The sequence below is a fragment of the Papilio polytes genome, unplaced genomic scaffold (assembly GCF_000836215.1).
Source record: "Papilio polytes unplaced genomic scaffold, Ppol_1.0 DF823177.1, whole genome shotgun sequence".
Taxonomy (NCBI): Eukaryota; Metazoa; Arthropoda; class Insecta; order Lepidoptera; family Papilionidae; genus Papilio; species Papilio polytes.
Genome location: NW_013526027.1, coordinates 1986029 through 2008862, shown reverse-complemented (window position 1 = coordinate 2008862; position 22834 = coordinate 1986029). Strand labels below are relative to the sequence as shown.

At 33.9% G+C, this 22834-nt stretch overlaps 3 protein-coding genes and 1 non-coding gene across 5 annotated transcripts; 3 read left to right on the top strand and 1 right to left on the bottom strand.

The window, feature by feature from the left end:
- Positions 1-611: 611 nt before the first annotated feature.
- LOC106105269 (coiled-coil domain-containing protein 47) lies at positions 612-8697 on the top strand. 2 transcript variants are annotated; one of them, XM_013285561.1, is made up of 11 exons: positions 612-806; positions 1982-2121; positions 2847-2947; positions 3205-3309; positions 3622-3796; positions 4378-4511; positions 4939-5097; positions 5889-6079; positions 6797-6944; positions 7622-7756; positions 8471-8697. In XM_013285561.1, exons 2-11 carry the CDS (start codon positions 1986-1988, stop codon positions 8573-8575), a joined length of 1389 nt encoding a protein of 462 aa, XP_013141015.1. In that variant the 5' UTR covers positions 612-806; positions 1982-1985; the 3' UTR covers positions 8576-8697. The 2 variants fall into 2 exon arrangements, with proteins under 2 accessions (XP_013141015.1, XP_013141016.1); XM_013285562.1 differs by having other exon boundaries at positions 637-694.
- A 1262-nt stretch (positions 8698-9959) lies between these two features.
- On the bottom strand, positions 9960-11168 carry LOC106105113. Its single transcript, XM_013285345.1, has 2 exons — positions 11037-11168; positions 9960-10953 (listed from the first exon to the last, which is right to left on the bottom strand). The coding sequence occupies exons 1-2, from the start codon at positions 11061-11063 to the stop codon at positions 10486-10488; spliced, it is 495 nt and encodes a 164-aa protein (XP_013140799.1). The 5' UTR covers positions 11064-11168; the 3' UTR covers positions 9960-10485.
- A 76-nt stretch (positions 11169-11244) lies between these two features.
- On the top strand, positions 11245-17153 carry LOC106105286 (sperm flagellar protein 2-like). Its single transcript, XM_013285579.1, has 2 exons — positions 11245-14685; positions 15059-17153. The coding sequence occupies exons 1-2, from the start codon at positions 11378-11380 to the stop codon at positions 17085-17087; spliced, it is 5337 nt and encodes a 1778-aa protein (XP_013141033.1). The 5' UTR covers positions 11245-11377; the 3' UTR covers positions 17088-17153.
- A 3063-nt stretch (positions 17154-20216) lies between these two features.
- Positions 20217-20289, top strand: Trnaa-agc. Its single transcript has one exon. It is a non-coding gene; the product is annotated as a tRNA-Ala (tRNA).
- Positions 20290-22834: the final 2545 nt, after the last annotated feature.

The following is a 22834-nucleotide window of genomic DNA, read 5'->3' as shown; positions in this document are numbered from 1 at the left end:
AATGTCGTTAGCGAATATCGCGGTCATTGACCGCTTTGGGACGTAATGTACAACTAATAAATGTAATACAAATAATAAAGCTCTATAATTAAGAAGAGGGAAATTAGATAAAATGCAAAAAAATCTAGTATCAAACTGCATATATTTTAGCAAGAGAATGTTTGCAGTTGCACTGAAACTTCGTAAAAGGTTAGATTATGGCTATTCAACACTAGATGGCGTGCATGCTTCCATACTTTTTGATTAAGTAAGAATTAAATTGTTTTAAATGTTGAATTAAGTTCAACTATATTATTTGTTTACATTCATAAAATAAAATCCAAATTATATTCACTGTGAACATAAAACCTAAAATTCATTAAAAACATGTTTTAATTGGTGGCAACATCAGTTCATCAACTGTCAAGATAACAAGTTTGTTTTCACCTCCGCAAAAAAAACTCCACGTGACTTAATTGCGTTGTCTGCTTGCGTAGCTCATGTTCATTGGATAAGCCATTTCAAAGCTTAAATTTTATTGGGTAATTTGCTGTTCATACTTGTAAAAGGAATCAGAAAGTACCATTTTGTAAACGAAAACAAACTAGTCAATTTTGTAGAAGTAGAATTGTAGAATAATTTATAAATAGGTTACATTTTTGTGCAAACAGTATTATTTAAGATAAAAAAATAATATTTAAAATAAAAACGAAAGGTATGTAAAGGTTAACGTTTAATATACCTATATTTTGGTTTTAAATTGTGATGTGCATAAAATTTAATTGAACAAAAAGTGTTCAAAATTTACGTCAATAAATACATTTAAGGTTTGTATAATTTTTATCTAGCTGATTTCTTCCGTGTATGGATAGGTACAGGTGTTGAAAAAAATAATATTTGTTTTAATTAAAATGTCGCTCTTTGGATTTTGGACGTCGAAAATATTTTGATGACTTGCCAATTCAGGCCATGGCTAATGACCCTTACCTTAATCCTATTACTTCGTAACGTGATACTGTAAATCGTCGTATTTGTGCTAAGTATATTAAGTTTAGATACATTTTTCAATGCCACTGTAATGCAGTTCAATGTCATTTTTTTACTTTATCTTACTCATAAAAAAAAAAATCATACAGAGGTAAAAAGGCTTTATGCCTTCTGTTTTAATGTATTTGTAAATAATGATCATGAATAAATAACCATTATATTTTCCAAACAGTGATTAGAAGCTTTATTATATCCTTATGTTGTGGATGATGGATTATTGAGTTACAATCTGTTTTAAACTCAATTTTTAAGACCAAAGATTTGAATGTAATCTTGTCTAAATATAGTTAAGAAGTTTATTTGTATTCAACCTTGAGGTACAGATAAAGAATCACAAGACTAAGATGTGAGAATTCTCCATGATAACATCTTTAGGCAACATTGACTAAATAGCTTACCCTAATAAAACACTATCCTTATATAATTAAAATTTCTATTAAGTTTGCTAGCACAGTGATCTCATGTTGACTTACAACAAACAGTATTTATAATTACATCTTTTTTGTTTCAAAAATGAATATTTCATTTTATTTTCTCCAAAGTAAGGTTGCCATCAGGCAGGTGGCCAGTCATAAAAAATTAACCAAAACTTAGGGCTTTAAAACCTTATGTGTCAACCAATTACAGTATAATGATTAACCCAGTGTTTGATCATCTCAGCTGTTTAGTGGTGATGTTTTGGTTTTTTTTAATATCATGAGGTGACAAATGAGCAAGTGGCCTCCTGTTTCCGCCGAAATGGCGAAGCAACCCCTGCCCATAGACATTTGCAATAATGGATGGCTACTCTTTATCAACAAAGGAGAAGACACACTCCCTGTGGAGACACATCTCCACCGTCAAATCCGCGTTCCCTTCCCATCCTTTTTCTATAAAAAGGGTGGGTGGTAGTAAATGCTTGTTTATAACTTGGCAATCAACAGTTTAGATTATGAAAGTATTTATTATCTTTCAGCACAATGCGTCTAGTGCTATTACCAATAGTGCTACTTGCGTGCAGTGTTGTTGTTAGAGGATTCGAAGATACGACATTGGAAGATGACGATTTTGCGGAATTTGAACAGTTTGATGTGGATGATGATGCAACTGTAGCAGGTAAGAAACATTTACTACAAAAAGTTCTTGTTAACTATATTATAATCATAATCAAATCTACATAGAATAGGAACAGTGGTAGTGCCCGCTTTAACATCTTAGCACGAATGGGCCGGCACGCCCGGTGTAATACCACGACCACACAGAAGACAGGCGTGAAATGGAAGCAATTCCGTGTTTCGTCTGATGAGTGTGGTGCCAGAGGCCTCATTTAAGTCCCTTTCTCTTTACCACCCTTTTCTTAAAACGAGAGAATGGGAAGGGGAAGTGGATTTGACTGTGGAGGAGATGCACAGGAAGGGGATATATCCTCTTTATGTGCGTCTCCTCCTCCGTCGGATAAGGGTAGGCAACGCATCTGTAATTGCGGATGTCTATGGGCAGCGGTCGCTTCGCCATTTTGGCGGATTCATGTGGCCATTTGCTCGTTTGCCACCTAATGTTATAAAAAACATAGAATAGGTATAGTCTAACTAGGAATTTCAAAAGTTGTTACCAAAGGTGGAACATGTAGGCAATCAGCATTATACCATCTGCTGTGTCTCATTTTAATATGTGTGTTAGGGCTCAGTGGTACAAGTGTGTTTTTTTCTTTATTAAAAATAGTGGAAACTCTATTGGTGAAATAAAATGACTACCTTATTTTTCCGCAGTATATATTTTAATAAGCAAGATGATATCTATGCTTAATTAAACTTATTTAATTAATTATTCCTTTTATTTAGATTTCAGTGAAGAAGAGAAAGAGGTGCCTGTACAAAAGAAACCACCAACAAAAGAGAAATTTTCAGAACAAAGAGATGTTGAAGATGATATGCTTGTGGAGGTTTGTTAATTATCTCCTACTAGCTCTTGCTCGCGACTTCGTCCGCGCAGATTTTTAATTTATTTAAAAAAAAACAATACAGTAAAGCTTATTTTACTCACTGATAATGTAGCTTTTTAATGGTGAAAGAATTTTCTAAATTTTTGAGTTATTTCAATAAACATAAAAATATAAATTTTTTCTCTTTATTATATTAGTATAGATTAATAAAAAAGTTGGGTTTGCTTACTAATGTAAGATTTATTATTATTTTCCAGGACGAAGATAATGAATTTGAACATTTCCAAGATCCAGAAGAGTTTGAAGGTTTCCAAGACAGTACTCCTCGCAGTTCTGAACAACCAAAAATCACTATATCTAAAGTGAGTGTCATACAACTTAATTCAGTACAATTTTTAATGTGTAATACATTTATAACAAATTTTTAATGCATAATACTTTTAGAACATATTTTTAATGCATAATACTTTTAGAACATATTTTTAATGCATAATACTTTTAGAACATATTTTTTAATGTATAATACTTTTAGAACATGTTTTTAATGGATAATACTTTTAGAACATATTTTTAATGCATAATACTTTTAGAACATATTTTTAATGTATAAACTTGTATAGGGTCCGAGCTGCTTAGTGCGGATAGTGAGCTGATGATGATATTTATTTATTTAGGTTCCTATAACCGTGCGTCCCCGTTGGGATGCCTATTGGTTGGAGGGTATATTGTGTTGCGCCCTCGCTGCGTACGCCATCTCCTACGTCGTCGGCAGAGCTAAGAACACATCTATTGCACTTAACTTCTTGAAGCTCCATAAACCATTGTTAGAAGATAATTTTACTCTAGTCGGTAAGTTATTTTAATTATTACATATGATAATTAGCATGGCCTTAAGGAGGTAGGCACACTGAATAAAATTTTATAGTATGCTATAAGTTATGAGTTGGAATATAATATATTTTAGAGATAGTAATAATAACGACAAATTATTCTTATATGGATGGAATGTATACGATAAAAATATGCATGTTATTTATATGTTTAAATTTTAGGATACCCTTATATGCGCGTTTAAGACATGCAAGATATTTTATTACGGACAGGCGTTGTTGCGCGGGATCCCTTATTTCTCGGGTCTCCTACCATGTAGTCCCTTTTCCTTCCCACCCTTTTTCTCATAATTATATGAAAAGAGGACGTCGATTTGACGTTGCAGGAGACGCATTGGAAGAGGAAATATCCTCGTTATGTGCGTTTCCTCTTCTGTCTATTAAGAGCAACGCATCCACTATTGGGAATGTCTATGGGCAGCGGTCACTTCGCCATTTCGGCGAATTCAGGTGGCCTACATATGTTTCTAATGTCTTTGTTGTTCTATATTTTTTATTGTGGTGGTTCAGTATGTATAATAGGGGGTTACGTGTCCGTAGGTGAGTCTGAGGCGGACGTGTCGTGCGCGGCGGGGGAGCGCGGGTGGCGCCGCGAGGCGGAGCATTGCTTCACGATGTGGTGCAGCGGCCGCGTTTGCTGCGAAGGAATGCTGCTTACCCTCAAACTTATCAAGGTATCGTTACAGTCGCGGTTAAGTTAATGTTAAGCTATGGTTCTGTAATTTTAAGTGTTAAGCCGAACTGCTCAGTAATACTGGTTGGCAAAATTTAACTGTCACTTTAACTGTTTAGTTAATGTATGGCTTTTTCTGTAATGATTATTGACGTTTGTGACAAATGATCATAGCTTCAGGTTTCTGTTTAACCACAATAGTATTTAAACATTACTTATCAATAAAAAAATGTTTAAAAAATCTAATAGAGTGAAACTCATTTTTCAAAATTTTTTCAATCGTTTAGGTAAATGTTCACTGCGTAACAGGCCGATATCGGCCTGCCGCGGTACTTGAGCTAGAATTATATTAAAAAAAAAATACTTGAACTGTAAAATGTCACTACATCTTTAGTAGCACTCTGTATTAATTGTTATTTATATTTCAGCGTCAGGATTTACTGCACGTGGCGATGGACCTGGGCCGGCGTACGCCTGACACACTGCTGGTGCGCGTGGAACTCGGCAAGGACGACTGCGATCCTTTCGTGCTGTGTGTCGCGCAGAAGAAGGTCGCCACACGACTGGCTAAGGAGATGCAGGACTTGGTAAGAGTAAACAGTTTTTGTAGTAGCGGAGACTGTAATTATTACTTTTTCAGGATGGATACCACGATTACTTTTGTCCGCGACTTTGTAGTGGAATTAAAAAAAAACTATACTAACAAATAGCTTATACGCTATTCCAGACAATTATCTATCTTTGTTCCAAATTACATCTAGATTAGTTTAGCCGTTTGGAGTTACCTCCTTAAAACCATTTGTTCATAATAATTACATCTGAGTAATATTATAAATACAAAACTTTAGATGGATGGAAAATAGAAGAAAGTGTCACTAGAATGGATAAACGGGTGTTTGTTTTTTTTTTAATGCAAACAGTATAAGACATCTGCAATTATGGATGTCTATGGGCAGTTGTAGCTTCGTTTTTTTAGCGAATTCAGGTGGCTGTTCGCTATTTTACCACCTTAACATTAAAAAATATATCATATTTCATACTAATATTATAATTGCGATAGTTTATATGGATGGAGTTTATAGTCTAAACGGCTGAACAGATTTCAAATCAATTTGGCATAAACGTAGTGGCTACTCGTTTTTTTTTGTTTTCAATACCATGTTTAAGACTTCACGGGCAAAAGCTAGTATATAATAGTAACTTAATGCGGGTACGACTAAAAGTTTATAATATTAGTTTTCTTGTGTAAGAGTGTGTTTAGTGAATGTTTATATTAGTTTTCTTGTGTAAGAGTGTGTTTAGAGAAATTTTATAATATTAGTTTTCTTGTGTGTTAGAGTGTGTTTAGTGAATGTTTATATTAGTTTTGTTGTGTTAGAGCGTGTTCTGCCCGGAGCGTCGTCCGGGCGAGAAGCACGGTCTGCCGGGCGGCATGTCCGTGCTGTCGGAGTGCGCGGAGGCGACTGCGGGCGTGCTGGACGCGCGCGTGTGCGCCGCGCTCGCGCAGCACCACGCCCACCTGCACTACATACACATCTCAGATAGATACTGCGGACCCAAACTTATGGAGTAAGTTACTTTTTATTAACGGTAGGAAACTAACCTGTATAACGGTTCACACTTGCTCAGTACAGTTGGCCAGCGGTCAATAACTGGACTGGTAACTAAAAAGTATAGTGTGAACTAACCAGCGCTAGAAGTCCATACAATTCATACTTTGTAGTTTATTTTCATTCATACTTACCCAAATGTTCTGAACCACAAATACACTAACAGTCCCCGTACGGCTTCATCACATTATAAAAAGATTTTTTTTGTATACATTTGTAAAACTACATGAATAACAATAAAGGCCTTTGACATTAGCTAACAATTATTTCCAGCAATCTTGCTTTTTTGCTGCTATTGGCTTGTATTTTTTCCCTTTATATCCATTTTCATGAAAATGGTATAGCAGTTGATTTGACGTAGGGGAGGCTTAGAAGAGGTTAAAATAGTCTATCTGTCCGCTCCTCCGTCGATTAAAAATAGGCAGTGCATCTGCTTGTTACGATGTCTATGAACAGTCGTTTCGCTATTTTGTCGAATTCAAGTCTTTTCTATCTTATTTATGGCAAATATTTGGTTCCCTAGCTATTTATTTTATTTTCGAATAGTCGTTGGATGCGTATGAGGACCGTGGCCTTCCAATCCTTTTCCCCTGTACCTTTATTGGGGAAGGCTTATGTCTAGTAGTGGGCAGATGAAAAAAATAAAAAACATGATGACGTATTTTTTGTTTGTCAGAGAGACAGCGATGACGAAACCTCCGGAGACGGAGCGCGTGCTGCTGGCGAGCTTCGCGCTGACCGGCGACGGCGAGGAGCTGCGTCCTCTGCTGCTTCTCATCTTCTACCTGCTGGATAAACTGAAGCGGCTCAGGCTTAGCAAGGAGGTAACACACTCAGCCACACCATACTCACAGTGCTTTGTAATATTGTAGGCAAGGAACTCTTAAACCTTAATTGGGGTTAATGAGTTAATTATAATTCACCAAGTTTTGTCCGCGTAAAATTAAAAAAAAAAAAACAAAATTGTGTAGCATATGTGTTTTTCCAAACTATCTTCTACATCTGTATCAAATTTGATGGAAATCCGTTCAGCCGTTTAGCCTATAAACTCTAGCAAACATTCATCAAAACTTTAGCATCTGTATCTATGTCTATATCTATACATACATTTAACAAAATTGGAGTGTCTGTAATATCGAAAGAAAAATTCCAGATTACGGGTAATGTGTATTTGACTTGCTGAAAACGAAAATCGCATTTAAAAAATTTTTGCCTGTCTGTCTATCCCTGAGTTTGTTCCGGGTAATCCTAGAAGCGGCTAGGTGAATACGACCGGACTTTCACTGAAGGGTAGCTGATTTTCATGGGCATATTATAGGCTACATTTTTTTGAAATTCCGTGCTGTCAAAATGTCGACCGGACCGCTATCTGTGGAACGGGTCTTTGACTGGAAGGTTGCTGGTAAAATATGCACGCGGGAATGTTGTAGACCATTTTTTTAAAATTCCACGCTAACGAAGTTTACGGGCGACAGTTCGTTTATAATTTGATGATTTGTAGGCTCTAGCGAAGTGTGAGAAGCGTCGCCAGAAGGTGGCGGAGGCGTGGCAGCGCGGCGCGCACGCGGCCCGACAGGAGCAGGCCGCGCTGAGGCGAGAGGAGAAACGTAAACAGGAGAAGGAACGCATACTCGCTGTAAGTACACAGAAATACACAGATCGATTTATCAAATGTGCACTGGAAACTAAATTATCGCACAACTGTTTCATCGCTTACTATGAGCTTTTGAGGTGCACACCACTCGATTTTTAGTTGTAACTAAACAGTTGAATTGGCTGCGAAACAATCGACAATCGTGTAACAGTTGTGCGATAGTTTAGTCAAATGTCAAAAAAGCCGCTCCAGACTATGTAAATTAATTGTCATGCAGGAAAAGGATAAAAACTACAAGCCTTATTCGTGCCGGAGGTCTAATTTAAGTCCCTTTCTCTTTACCACATTTTTCTTATAAGGAGAGGATGGGAAGGGAGGGTGGATTTGACGGTAGAGGAGAAGCATAGAAAGGGAAAATATCCTCTTTATGTGTGTCTCTTCCTCTGTCGGATACGGGTAGGCAACGCATCTGCAATTGCGGATGTCTATGGGCAGCGGTCGCTTCGCCATTTTGGCGGATTCAGGTGGCCGCTTGCTCATTTGCCACCTTATGTTATAAAAAAAAAGCCAATAGTAGTAAACAAGCAAGATGGATTTTTGTATGTATTGAAATAACTCAAAAAATACAATGCCGACTTCAAAAATCCTAGCACTATTAAAAAGCTACGTTATCGCTGAGAAACATATGCTATATTTTAAAATTTTATGTGGATATAGTCGTGGGCAACAGCTAGTTATATATAATTGTAATTACAGGAGGATGATCCCGAGAAGCAGCGCCGCTGGGAGCTGAAGGAAGAGAAACGTCAGCGCAAACGCAAAGCACCCAAGATGAAGCAACTCAAAGTGAAAGCCCTTTGATGTATCTATTTACTGTGAACGTTGTTAACGTCATACAAATCATGTGCAGTGTTTCCTTTTGTTAATTATAATTAAGTGTTAAATATACTCAAAGAACTGCAAATAAACAATTTTAAATTATACCTCGTTTGTTTTCTAACTATACTGTGTCTAAATAATTTAGATTAGTTTGATGAATGACGCATATGAAGTACCGAATTTATATGAAGTCAAATGCCATACTTAATAGGTATAGTAGTGACGAAACAAACACACAGCCAACAATTTAGAATTATCGATATCGGTTTAAATAATTATCAAACTCAACTAAAATTATTATTTTCTTATTCACTAATTTAGAGAACAATTCTAGTATTGATTATAGTGTAGAGAATTTAGCGATGACATAAATAATAGCGAAATCCAATTCGATTACGTACGGCTGTTGTAGTAATAGATATTTATTTACTCTCATTTGTTATGGTCATTATTAATGAGAAAAGTGTTTTTTTCTTTTTTTCATAGTTATAACTATAAATCTGTCGATTCCATCTATAAGAATAAAAATCGAACATCGATAAGATTCATGACTGATTTTACACAACCTATTCCTACTAAATTTGAAATGAATTGTCAGATTAATCTAAATTATTTAGACAAACTATAAATAATGAAAATCTATGTAGTGCATTTGTGTGGTGAAAGTGCATAATCGTTTATATTAAACTGTACTATGAATAAACAATTTTAAATAATAAGGAGTACTCCATTGATTTTTTTCCTTTTTCCTATTAAAAAAAACTTGTTTGTTTTCTTAGTTATAAAAATCTATGTACTGCATGTGTTGAAAGTGCAAAATCGATTATTTTTAACTAAATATAAAGCGACAAAAACTTAAAAAGAAAATTCCAGGAGATTTTTTAAAGTACTCAGCTATAATTATTAAGAAATAGTAGTAATACCATAATTATTTAGATGCTTTTGCCCGCGAATCTGTGTGGAATTATAAAATCTGATAACTGTACAGTTTAAATCATACTAATATTATAAATGTGAAAGTTTAGATGGATGTTTGTTAGAGTTTGTAGCCTGAACTGCTGAACCGATCTCAATAAAATTTGGCATAGATGTAAAGGATAGTGTGGAAGAACACATAGGCTACTACCACACGGACAGAGTCTCAAGCGAAAGCTAGTAAATAAATAAGTGATTGTTCACTAGGGTAAAACCGATGGAACAAATTCTCTTAAATATATTTTACAGTAAAATACTGTTTCTAGCGAGTTCTAGATGAATGAATGAAATGACATTAATAATTTTCAAAGTGTTATTTATATTTTAAATATTTTTATTAAACAAAGAAAAATAACAAAATATGTTAACAAAGATAAGTAACTATTTCTAAGTCACAAAAGCAAAAAATATAGTGACAAAAATTGCAATCATATTCAATTTAAATTTCACAAAGAAATGAGATCTAAAAACACTTAAGTGTCGTAAACATAATTAACAATAAATTATGTGATGGTATTTAGAATCAAATATAAATAATAACTCTAATATTTATTACATTCCGGCAAATGCTTAGCTGCAACTTAGGGAAATAATAAATTTGTTCTTTATGATCACAATGGTGGTACTTATTCGAGGTAACTATATCGGATGACAACTACACAAACAACCTTTGTTTACACACAGACATAATTATTTCCAAATTGAAGACAATTTTGAGCAAATGACAATAATCTAAAATCAATTGAGATTTCAAGTTCCCACATAGAAAGACATTTACTAACTGTTTCATGAATCTAGGAACATTTGTTTTTCTACAATTATGTCCATATTTGTGATTACACTCAACAATACTGAACAGACATAAACAGTGTCATTTCACTGATTTGTAGGTTTTTTTTTTATAGAATATTGTTTTGTCATTCATCAACTTGCAACTTCTGAATCCTTGTTGACACACAATCCATTTCGGGTGATGTTTCCGTGTTCGTTTGAGGTTCCAAGGACAAGTTCAGGTTCTCCAGGGACTGACATCGTTTAGCTGGACTCTTCACGTCAAAAGGACTGTGGCTTGTCGATGGATCGAGGTAACTGCTTTTATACTCACATGCGCTGTCGCTCACATCGCTCTTTGCATCAGAATTTTCACTCTTAGTTCTATGCCTGACTGGTATAACATATGGGCAAAGTCTGTTTTTGTTTGCGGTTCTTTTCATGCAATACCCCACGGTTACGTTAGATACATACCGAGTATTTAGACGCATTACGCTGAAATTAGTTCTAGATTCCCTTAAATACTCCCGACGCGCTTCTGTTATGGCACTCAACATCCCCAGATCGTGCAGCGCTTTATCCAAGTTAGACAGATTCATGTGATGGCGAGGTACCTGTAAACAACGTAATTAAAACCTTGAATACGACAAAATATTAACAAAGAAGCATATATTTATAAAAGTTATGATTTACATACACTCTTTTCAAATTCATTACATTTCATGATGAATAGAATCAAGCGAATTTTAACAAAACTGCATGAACCGTGTGAAAATAAACATCACAAAAAAGTCATAATAAGTACACACGTACTGACAGTGACATAAGAATTACGAATGAAGTTACCACATACAATTTCTTTTTACGTTTTTAATTAAAAACAATTTGTAACGTTACATTTTTCCGTTTTTACTTTTAATTAAAATTGTCATGACAGTTATTGTGATCGTATGTTTTCTATTATTTCTATGCTCTTTGTTGGATTGCATATCTTTTTGACACATATTACATTCTTAGAATATTCACTATTTTACTAAAATGGCCGAGATATTAAAAGATTGGCTTTCTCAAACCTTGGAAAGACCAGTTACATGGGAAGCAGAAGAATTTGGAAATATGATGAAAAATGGACATGTCGTTGCGACAGTCTTGAGATCCTACCACGTTATAAACGACGAAAAACATTATATTATTAGAGCTAGCAACGAAGAGGCTGATATAAAAAATAATTGGAAACATTTGAGGGAGTGGTTGAAAGAAGTTGAAGTAAACTTAACCGATGAAGATCTAAATAATGTTATGATGGGCAAAGGCTCATCATTGCTTCGTTTGTTTTACCAGCTTTTTCTTCATTTAGATAAACGCGACCGCATAAACTTTATTAAACGAGAAAGAAAAATGGTATCAAGTTTAGTAGAGAAATTAGAAAATAGATTTACAGTTAAGAAAGTTACTGAAGAACAAGAACCATTTGTTGATTATCTATCCAAACCTCTACTAGACGAAAGGCAATTCATTGAATGGCAAAAACGAAAAGCAAAAGAGATTAAAGAATCGTTTGATTATCTTCATCACAAATATTCAAAAATAATTAGTAAAATAGAAGATTCCAAAATTCCGAAACCTTGTTACGTGAAAAAAGGTTCCCGCCAAGTTCCAAAGAAGAACGAAGATATAGATAAATTTGAGAAGCAACATCCCTGTAAGTATCAAAATTACACATATGAGGAATTAATGGCGCTTGAAGAAAAAGCTTTACAGCGAAAGAAGTCATTTGTGGATTCTGATTGGACAAATGAATATTTGAGTAATCTGTTCCTAAGAATTCGAAGAAGATCCGATTCTGAAGAATTTCAAAGACATGTTGCAAGTGCATTAAGTAATTCTTTATGGAATACTTGCGTTGCTGAAGAAGAAAGTAAAGCGGACATGGAACTGGCCAAAAAGGTTATGAAGTTGTCACAATTCGAGAAGCAAATGTGCACACAAATTATGGAGACGAAGCAACAGGCGCGGAATTTAGTTAAGAACAGAATACAAGGTGAAATTGAATATACTGAACAAAGAGAGCATCAACTAAACATATTTTTCGACAATCTCAAAGAGAAGATAGATTCAGGCATTGTAGAGATTGATTTTGAACAAAGGAGACAAAATCAGTTGCATAAAAGATTGTATGCTGAAAAAATGAAGCGTAAAAGACAAATATATTACGACATATGTTACGAAACTCTCTTAGCGCTGATTGATTATGCGGTCAAATATGGGTATTTTAAAAAACTGATGGAAGACGATGTTCCACAGCATTTCATTCATGAATGGAAATGTTTATTTTTCAAGCAACAACCTATTTTCGAAGTACTCGTTCCTACTGAAGATATATTAAAATTAAGAGACGCTGAAGAATCGTCCTCTGTTACTTATGAAGAAATTGTATATGTAGAACGTGATAGACAGCAGGTGATGAATGATTGTGAATTTCAAGAATATCTTAATTACTTATACCCGTGGAATTTGGATGTTTTAATACCAAATTATGAACCAGAATCGGAGGAGAGCACAGCGGAGAGCTTAGGACTTAAAATATTAGGTCATGCTGTTTACACTTTATTAGAAGTGAAATATCCGTATCCATCGAAAAGGTTACCAGCTGATTTACCAGATTACACATCAAAAGTACTCTTACGCAGTTTACCAGACAAGTCTTTGAGCAATATTTTAGAAACTCTGTTAAATTCTCAGAAAATACGCGTTGTGCGTCTTGAATCTGTTATTAACTATTGTTTAAGAGAATATCAAATGGATATGATTGGGCGTACTGAAATCCAATTATCATATGACAGTTTTTTAGCCGCAACACAAGAAGAGGAAACTAAAGATCTGATTAAGTCTATGAAATCTGAAGATGAAGTGCTCGTGAAAAGTCGTGATATTGATAATTCTGGTTCACTTCTTTCGCCTTTACCTAATACAAAACAAACACAAACGCCAAAATCACTGCCAGAAGATGAAATGATAATGTCACCTGCTGCAAGTTTAGGACAATATGCATACGATGCCTTAACAGCTGGAGAGCCTTTGACTGATTACTTATTAGCTGCAATGATCGTTGAGTATCTTAAACATCAAGAGGATATTGTAGGATTTGTTATTGTTAACTATCCCAATACTTATCTACAACTCCAAATACTGGAAGAAGCTTTCGTTGGTTTCGGTCCACCTGATTTTGAAGAATTGAATGACAATGAGGACGAACTTTTAGAAGAATGCATACTGAAGCATAGATTAAAAGAATTAGACGTTTACAAAGAAGTGAGGGTCTCTAAAATAGTTAAAGATCCACACAAGAAACTGGCTGATAAACCGTTTGAAACTTATTTTACAGCCTACATTAATCTTAAGCAGACTACAGATATATCAGAGGAATTGATGATTTGGGAACTTACTGAGGAAAATTCTGATATCATAGACAGATTCTATGCCGTCATGGGAATTAACTACAGTTTATTTTATGAAGTAATAGATAGAGATTTAATAGGTCAGATATGTAAATTTGTCATTGGCGACTTTAGCATCCCAATAAAGTCATTTGAAGAGTTATTCGACGAAAATATTGTAAACCAGATTGAATTCCCCAATTCAGAAGTGAAGCGTATTAGTTCAAAAATTGTTAAATCTGATATTGTCAACAGTAAATCGAAAGAAAAAATAAGAAGAAATTCCAAACTTAGTAGAACTACTATAGAGACAGAATTAGAAATAATTAAGGCACCTCTTTCTTTTGGTGATGTTGAACAAAATCGTATTAAAACATTAGAAAGTATGATTGCGCAAGATAATAAGAGTAAATCTTTATATAGCGTTGACAAAATTAAAGTGCTACCAGGGGAAGAAGATTGGATCTATGGAGTTTTGCCGATCCCTGAACCGATGGGTTCAGCTTTAGCTAGCTATTGGGAGGAATTTGAGAAGTCATATGTTGATAGTATACAACAAATGTTTTTCACTACAAGACTACAAATGAACTATGTTATACCATACACACGATTTTTGAAAGACAAAATGATACAAATTATAACATTGCCGTCGGACAAACAGAATATAGTGACGGAATTTCAAAAGAAATACAACGAATTCGAAAATGACTGGCGACCGTTAAGCGTTGCTAGAAATGAATGGCATTGTAGAGTGAAAGAGTTGCAGAATAAATTATATAATATTTGTGACCAGAGAAAAGTTTTCGCTGAAGATAAGAGACATTCTTTAATATGTGATAATTGGACCATTGAAGAACTCACTATTTTAGCTAATACATATATTTCTTTAATGCAAATGGAATTAAACAGGTATGTTCATAAAAATATTACAAAATCTTTCGTTTTATCTTGCTTTTAAAAGATATTTTTCCGAAATAATATTAATTACAAGTTTACACTAATAATTTTGAAAAAAACGGTTAAATATGTTTACTAGGACTAATAAAATAGTAAAAATACAAATCAAATGTCAAAAATACAATCAACGTTAATGTTTACGGCTACTACGGCTAGGTCTACGAGACATCTACGTCAAAGTCTACGAACACAAATCTACGACTTAGTCTACAATACTCTCTTATATTCTTTATATAAATACGCTTTTGCCTTCAAACGTTGCTTTTGGTTAATGGTATTTAATTAAAATGATTGGCTGCTGTTACAAACAGTTGTTATTTTTCAGATCAATTATGACGTTTCAAATACTAAACGATTTTTATTTTACGATGCTTAAAGGCGCGCCGCCTTCTGATAGACTTTCTTCTAAAGATTTAACAAAGATATACCGTGAAACGGAAACCAGTCATTCTAGTAAGAAAGGTGGAGATGAAAAGTTGTACAAGCATTTAAAATCTGTTTTCCAAGAGTTCTTTATAAAGAGCATTGAATTCGATTTCGACAACAATCCATTTAACATGGTAATTGAAAGCAATGTAAAATTTGCTACGAAAATTGTAAAAGATTTGGGTGAATCTTATCGATCAATTATAAGTAAGGAATATAGTGAAAAATCTAAAATAACACCAATGAAGAAGAAGGAAGGAAACGGCTCCACTGAGTCCTGCCACCAAGAGGAAATTTTAAAAGAAAACGCATTAAAATGTTTAGAAGAATGGCCTATTGGTGTTAATGGAGAAATGTTACGTTTCAATTTGCGCATATCAGCGTTGCAACACAAATGTTACGCGGATATGAAGCTCTTTAGTGATCAAGTATTGAAAGCATTCATAGAAATTCAAAACTTAATTGACACATATTACTCAAATGAGGTATTGGCTGTGGATAGGTTGTGTAAGTACTTTCATATGGCCATAGAGAAAGGAAGGAAAATCCCAGAATCATTACTACTTGAGTTTGATACATTAATTATAGACAATAATGTTCTCCAGTTTGCTCCATCAGTGGAAACGATAATTCCAGAAAGTAAATCTGAAATTAAAAGATATTCTAATTTTAAAACTAATCAGCTAGCGCGGTTACGATCCCAATTTCAACTGGTTGCACCCTCAGGCACTATTATGCATAAAGCTTTTATTTATTTACTGCAAGATTTTATCATTTTTGGTAATGAAAGTAAAGAAGGTTCCCTATTTCCTGATGTTTGGAAAAATATTGATCCCGAACAGGTTCAAAAACTTGTGTTCTCTTTATTTGGTGAAACAGCTTACGTGGATTGGAGGGAGTTTCTAATTTACTGCCTTCAGCTTAGTTTTCCAACGATAGCGGAATTATTGGAAGTTCGAAAAAAATTTCGTTGCATAGATTTAGAATCTACAGAGCTGATATCGAGAGATAACTTTATAAAAGAAGAACTATGGTTTGATAAAGATTTTATTACTGAAGATAAACAGGATTTATTAAAATTGAATTTGATTAAACATTTCTTGTTCGAATTATATGAGACTGAAGAAGACATGATGAATTATTCTGCGTTTTTGTTAGCGTTTTGTAAAAATGTAGATCCAATAAAAGGTTTTATTGCTGCATTATCTATGGCGGTTGGACAAGAAATATGTCATTCTTTAGATGATTGTGGTGATATTGTCACTTATCTAATAAATGAGAAGAAATATAGAGACGAATGTTTAGCGTGTGCCTTAAAGTGCACTGAGCAATTCATTAATAAACTAATTCACAGAGTCGTCAGTATATGTGAAGGTACAACAGTTGAAGAGGTTATGTACACGGAATCGGTTCCCGAAGAAAAGAATGTTAAAAAGAGAAAAACCACGAGAATAAGGAAAACTGTTGGCAACCAGAGCGGACGATCGGATGTCTCTCAAAAGCGCGGATCTCAATATGTAAAGGCACCTTCTATAGTTGTTTCACAAGCTGCAATGATTTGTCCGCCGTGTGAGAAACCGGTTGAAAAACCTAAAGAACCGGAAAAAGAACCTGTTGTCAAGCCCCCGGTTGAAGAGCCACCAATCCCGTATAGAGATCCCAACATTTGCTTAGAGGTAAGTCAAACAGTTATATGGAATGTTTTGAAGATTTGCCTGCCCTGGCATTTTGTGATATTACCAGAAACAACAGAATCTCTGTATGTAAAACAAGTCGAAGAAGTATTGAAGACTTTAGAATGTGACACAGATAACAAAGATATTTATGTTTGTAAGTTAGTTGCGGATCCGAACTTTTGTAAAATATTGCATAAAGTTAAAAAGTTTACCTTCGTCGATCTGTTAGAAGAAATTGTTACTATGATTTAGAGGATTTGCTTTACTTTGTGTAAAATTATTATTTTGCTTACTATAATAAAAGCAATGTTCTTGTGATTTCGTTTCTTTTATATTTTACTACGAACAAATATCTGTAAATTCAGATAATCTGAATTGTTTTATTTTCCATTTGAATGTAGGTATCGAGAGAAGGGTAACAGGAATTCACAAAAAAGCTCGAACGTATTTTAGTCGACACGCGCAGTACAACAGCCTTACAGATTTAATTAAATCCATTGTTGCGCTTGATGAAGGTCTTGTTACGATTCTGCCGAGCGATGCGCGAAATATTACTCAATGTTACTAACGAATTTGAAGCTTTTTTATCGTTTTTAAGGTTCTATTGTTTTTGATGAGGGTTTTATTTATTTTAGAAACATATTTGCGATAGTAATTGTTTTTATCATTAGGATTATCATTTATGAAGCTAAAAAGTGATAGCACATACACTTCATAATTAACTAGCTGTTGCTCGCGACTTCGTTTTCGTGCAATTAAAAAAATAATATTAAATATAGCCTATGTTACTCACTAATAGCGTACTTTTTTAATGGTTAAATATTTTTTACATCGGTACAGTAGTTTTTAAAGTATTTCAATACAAATAAACCCTACCGCTTTTTAATATTAGTAGGTATAGATAAAGTTTATTTATGCTTGTGGAATAAAGCATGAAAAAAATGACAACTTCGTCTAATCCTTTGTCCATTTAGTGATTATGTGCAACGAGAAACTTAAAATTTCTTATTTTTGTAGAAGTAAACCTGGCTCACAAGCGTACTATAGAAAAGAGGCAATATTTTTACTCCTCTACCGTTGAAATTCGTGTTATTTATTGCGTCTCTGTAAAATATTACGTGTTTCCCGAAGCACAGTTGTACGCGTGACTAACGGCTCGCATCGGTTCTTTTTATGATGCTTGAATTGCTAAAATATCCATTTAAAATGTTTTAATGGAACTCAAATACTTTGTGAAATAAAAATTCATAAGGTTTAAAAACGAAAAGAGGAGGTATATGAATATGTTTTTTTACTGTAGTCTACCTTCGATAGATAGACTTTTATACACACGTCTGGGTTAAGTGTCTATTTTCATTTTCTCGACTCTGTCGCACGGCTAATCATACTTCATACTATCTTACTTCTTACTAATATTATAAATGTGAAAGTTTAGATAGATGGATGAATGTTTGTTAGAGTTTGTTGCCTAAACGGCTGAACGGTTCCCATGAAATTCGACACAGATGTAGAACATAGTCTGGAACACATAGGCTACTTTTTACCCCGAAAATAGTTACGGTTTCCGTGCGAGACAGTAATTTAGTTTTTTTTAATGTTTACTCGGTTATTCTGCAACGGTTCAACAAATCTTTTTGAAATTTGGCACGGATATAAAACTAAAACTGGAGTACACATGGGATAAGGTTCATCCCCGAGAAATGTCCGGATCCCGAGGGATACGTAGCTTTTTGTTATTTATATAGTTCGTATGTTTTCTAATACCACGCGGACGAAGTCGCGGGCAACAGCTAGTAATATTATAAATGAGAAAGTTTAGATGGATGGATGTTTGTTAGAGTTTGTAGCCTAAACGGCTTAACGGTTTCGATGAAATTAGGTACAGACGTATAGGATAGTCTAGAAGAACATATAGGCTATTCACTTTTGTTTTTTTTAATTCAACGCGAACGGAGTTGCGGGCGAAAGCGTCATTAATAAAATAGTAACATTTTGCGTAGTAGTTGCGCTTGTAACAGTGGTAGCAAGCGACTGTATACAGAAAGTCGCATGCAGCTAACCGCTAAGTGTGTAGGTACTAACACAGATGTGTGTTTTGCGTAATAATTGATGGTTACAAGTAAGATATTACCATAGATTTTCCTGTAGATGTGATTATTATTTCTCAAACTTTAAAAACATTTTTACAATCACAGCCAGTTGCGTTTGCTGACCTAAAAAATAGGCGAAAATGTTGTCGTTGAAACTTCAGGAACATTCTCTAAAGTGCACCTTAATTTAACTTTTCTCGTTAAAGTTTTTGTAATACTTAGGTAGTGTCTACAGTACTTAGTTTAATTAACACTCTGCTTATAAACTTGTGAAGACATTCAGGTATTATTAAAATGAAGTTTTTTCTGATAATAATTAGTTTTTTTTTTAATTTAACATATACAGACTCTTTTGGTACGTACTCTTTTTTGCAGTTTGTCTTTTTTTGTTGCGTAATCTTTGTTACATTAATGAGTTATTTTTTGTGTTATTTACTTTATTACTTGTATTCTCTTTTATCATATTATTTTTATTTATATTTTAAGTTAAGTAACTAACAATATTTGGACTTATACTAAACACAATAGTTATCTGTGGCGACGGATGAGGCCTTAAATAATATTTAGTTACTTCCCATGTATTGTTGCGAGAATTGCCACATGTATCGATTTGCAAATTTATTTATTACCGCCATCTATCAAGTTTACTGTGGTACTATGAATAAGAACCTTCTATTGTAAGGTTCATAAAGTCCGCTATACGAAGCTCTGAAATTTATAACTGATCAGTGTATGCGTAGGCAAAACGGAACGTTTTACCTGATCCGTTTAACTCTTTAGTTATAACTGAACGTCTGTAGCAAGCATAAACTACACTAAATACAAAAAAAAATAACTTTTGCAAGTATTTATTAATCCATCAATAGTAATTATTCAATATGCTGTAAATCAGGAAAATAATGAAGCGCAGTTATTTATTTAGGATTACTAACAATAAATAATAAGAAGAAAAATAGAAATAGAAATATTTTTTGTGAGAAAGTTTTCGTAACGTCATCGACAAAATATGTATTATTATTATAGCGTACGGAGCGTAACATACGTCAAGGAATCTCATACAAAAGTCGATGGCGTTACGAATACCTCCCTGAACTGTCTCGCAAATACCCTTGATCGACTCCCAGGATATATACGCTGCTGCTGCGTACTGTCGTCGCACTTGTAATAATGATATCACTATCTCTGTTCTTTCCAAAGAAAATGAACGGGATGACAATACGTTTTGAAGGCCCACGTTAGTAAAAATCGATATCCTGCAGGAACAGTGGCGATATTGAGAGCTTTAAGCACAGGGGGTGTAGCTCAAATGGTAGAGCGCTCGTTTAGCATACGAGAAGTACCGGGATCGATACTCGGCACCTCCAATTCTTTTTTTTCATATCTTTAAAATATCTTTTATAAATAAAAAAAGAATGATTATCTTTTATACTCCTTTATTGACTAATTTAGACGTAACACTGGAATTATTCCAGACAAAAACTTATTTATTACTATTTTTACCTTAAAAGTGTTATGAATTCAATAAAACTTACGATTGTACTAAAACATAATTTAATATTTTAATTGAATTCAGTTAACATTTTTCAGAATTTTACAATTTTCCTATATCTCAATTTGTTGAGATTTAAAAATAATTTTAAATGTAAACAGAAATTTTGTATTTAATCAACAATAAAATTTAATCAGATATGAAGATATATGATGGTTTATATGAAGCTTTTGTTGAAAGTTTACACGTTCTGTCGACAGAGGTCACTATTGTACATCAATTATTAATTTCACACCGGCTGTTTGCGATCACCTGTGATTTTTTGCAACATATTTAGTTTTATAGCAAACATTTTTGTGGTACAAACAGAATATGGTAAACAGCATTTGACATCTGTAAAAGCTTGATTTTTTCTTTAATAATAGGTACTATCGTGTAGTGCTATGAGTGCCTATTACAATAATATATTGTCAAAAGCCTTCACGTTAATGATAGTTTACTTTTGTTGTTATTTTACTACGTTCTACGAGTATCTACGCCATCACAATCGCAGTATCGAATAGTGCTACACGCATCTACGCCATCGTAACCAAAGTTCACATGTGCTACGTTTGTCTACATCAGGGCTACGAAAGATTATTCTGATGCTATAAATTGTAATTATTGCTACGAATAGCTTCAATAATGACAGTTAAGTTCCGTGTTGCAACTTGCAATTGCATTTACGACAATGTTACTGTAGACTTCTACGTGGGTCTACGACATAGTAACGAAAGCTTGAACCTAAGCTACCAGTATCTACGTCATGGTATCCAAGGTTTTCAATAATGCTACATATGATCTTAGAAAAATGTTTAAATAATAAAAATCTTACTAATATTATAAATGTGAAAGTTTAGATGGATGGTTGTTTGTATGTAGCCTAAACTGATCTCGATGAAATTTAAGCATAGTTGTGGAGGATAGTCTGGAAGAACACATAGACTTCTCACTTTTGTTTTATTTAATTCCACGCGGATGGAGTCGCTGGCGAAAACTAGTAGTAAACATAATCTTCAAAAGTGCGAAAGTTCGTATAAAAGTTAAAAGAGAATTTTCATACTACGATGGACTTTGCACTGTATAATATTTTAGACTACGCAGACATATGCCGGAGGCAACGGTGTGGCGGTGCCATTCAAATATAGCGGGATATTGTGGTACAAAGTCAACCCTGAGGCGTTAAGGCGTAAACCGGCTGTGAGGAATTCTGCGTAGTTCAAACATGATATTACTTTTAAACTTAGACGTTCAAAACTTGACTGTTTGAACTTTAAAAATTAACATTCATTATAATTATATGTTACTTTCGCCTGCGACTCCGTCCGCGTGGAGCACAAAAAAAAAGTTAGTGGCCTATGTGTTCTTCCAGACTATCCTCTACTCTATGCCAAATTTCATCAAGATCCGTTAAGCCGTTTAGGCTACAAACTCTAACATCCCTTCATCTAAACTTTCACATTTATAATTTTAGCAAGATATATTTGTATAACAATTTGTGTAAAATCTAATGATAAATATTAAAGTATACTGAAACAGAACAAAAGTGTTTTTTTGTTTAGTTAAAAAACAAAACAGATGAGATATATGTATTCGAAATGAAATGGAAACCCACATTGTAGTTCTAATATACTATACAAATAACACAAGATTTATAAAAGTTGTTTTAGAGTTAACCTTTGTTTCGCAGTCATACTAATAAATGCTTAAGTTTGGATTACTGTATGTTATTACATATCTGCAAAACTTAACAAATTTTGAACGTTTGTCAATAACTAAACAATAATTTGTCATATATGTGGACCATAGAAAAACGTACACTTTCGAATACATACATGAACTAAGTATATTTTAAATTCTTAACGGACGAAGTCGGAGGCAAAAGTTAGTAACGGATGAAAGAGTTTTTCTATCTAAACATTTGCAGTAAATTACTCAATGTTTGTTATAAGGCGGATCACGTAGGAAAGGTGAACACGATATATTTTCCGTGAACGTCTAACACGTTCTTGTATTCAATTAAGGTGTCTAGAAAATGAAAATGATATTATTTATACAGAAATGTTTACTGAAGTACAGCCGAGGGCGTTTCAACTCATTACACACACAGAGCAATTACGAAGAAAAGTCACAACAACATAAATATGAAATTATCGTTATTGACACGGTAAACATTTTCTTAGACTGTATGTGAATACTATAGAAGTTACTTAGGTTTGATGTATACAAGCATAACTTGGTCACTTTGAAATACCAGTAGGTTACCTAACAAACTGTGTAAAACAAAATCTATGAGAATCTTATTTTTAACACAACGTTCTGCTTTGTTTAATTATTTGTTGATTTAAAATTCGCATTTCTGTAATAATCAAACATGTTTT

Bases quoted from the DNA above. Each gene is read 5' to 3' on its own strand.
- LOC106105269 (XM_013285561.1), top strand. From the start codon at position 1,986: ATGCGTCTAGTGCTATTACCAATAGTGCTACTTGCGTGCAGTGTTGTT. The intron at 5,098-5,888 runs GTAAGAGTAAAC...TTGTTGTGTTAG, and splicing joins CTAAGGAGATGCAGGACTTG to AGCGTGTTCTGCCCGGAGCG. The intron at 7,757-8,470 runs GTAAGTACACAG...TTGTAATTACAG, and splicing joins AGAAGGAACGCATACTCGCT to GAGGATGATCCCGAGAAGCA.
- LOC106105113 (XM_013285345.1), bottom strand. From the start codon at position 11,063: ATGAAATGTAATGAATTTGAAAAGAGT. The intron at 10,954-11,036 runs GTATGTAAATCA...CGTTGTTTACAG, and splicing joins GTAATGAATTTGAAAAGAGT to GTACCTCGCCATCACATGAA.
- LOC106105286 (XM_013285579.1), top strand. From the start codon at position 11,378: ATGGCCGAGATATTAAAAGATTGGCTTTCTCAAACCTTGGAAAGACCA. The intron at 14,686-15,058 runs GTATGTTCATAA...GTTATTTTTCAG, and splicing joins ATGCAAATGGAATTAAACAG to ATCAATTATGACGTTTCAAA.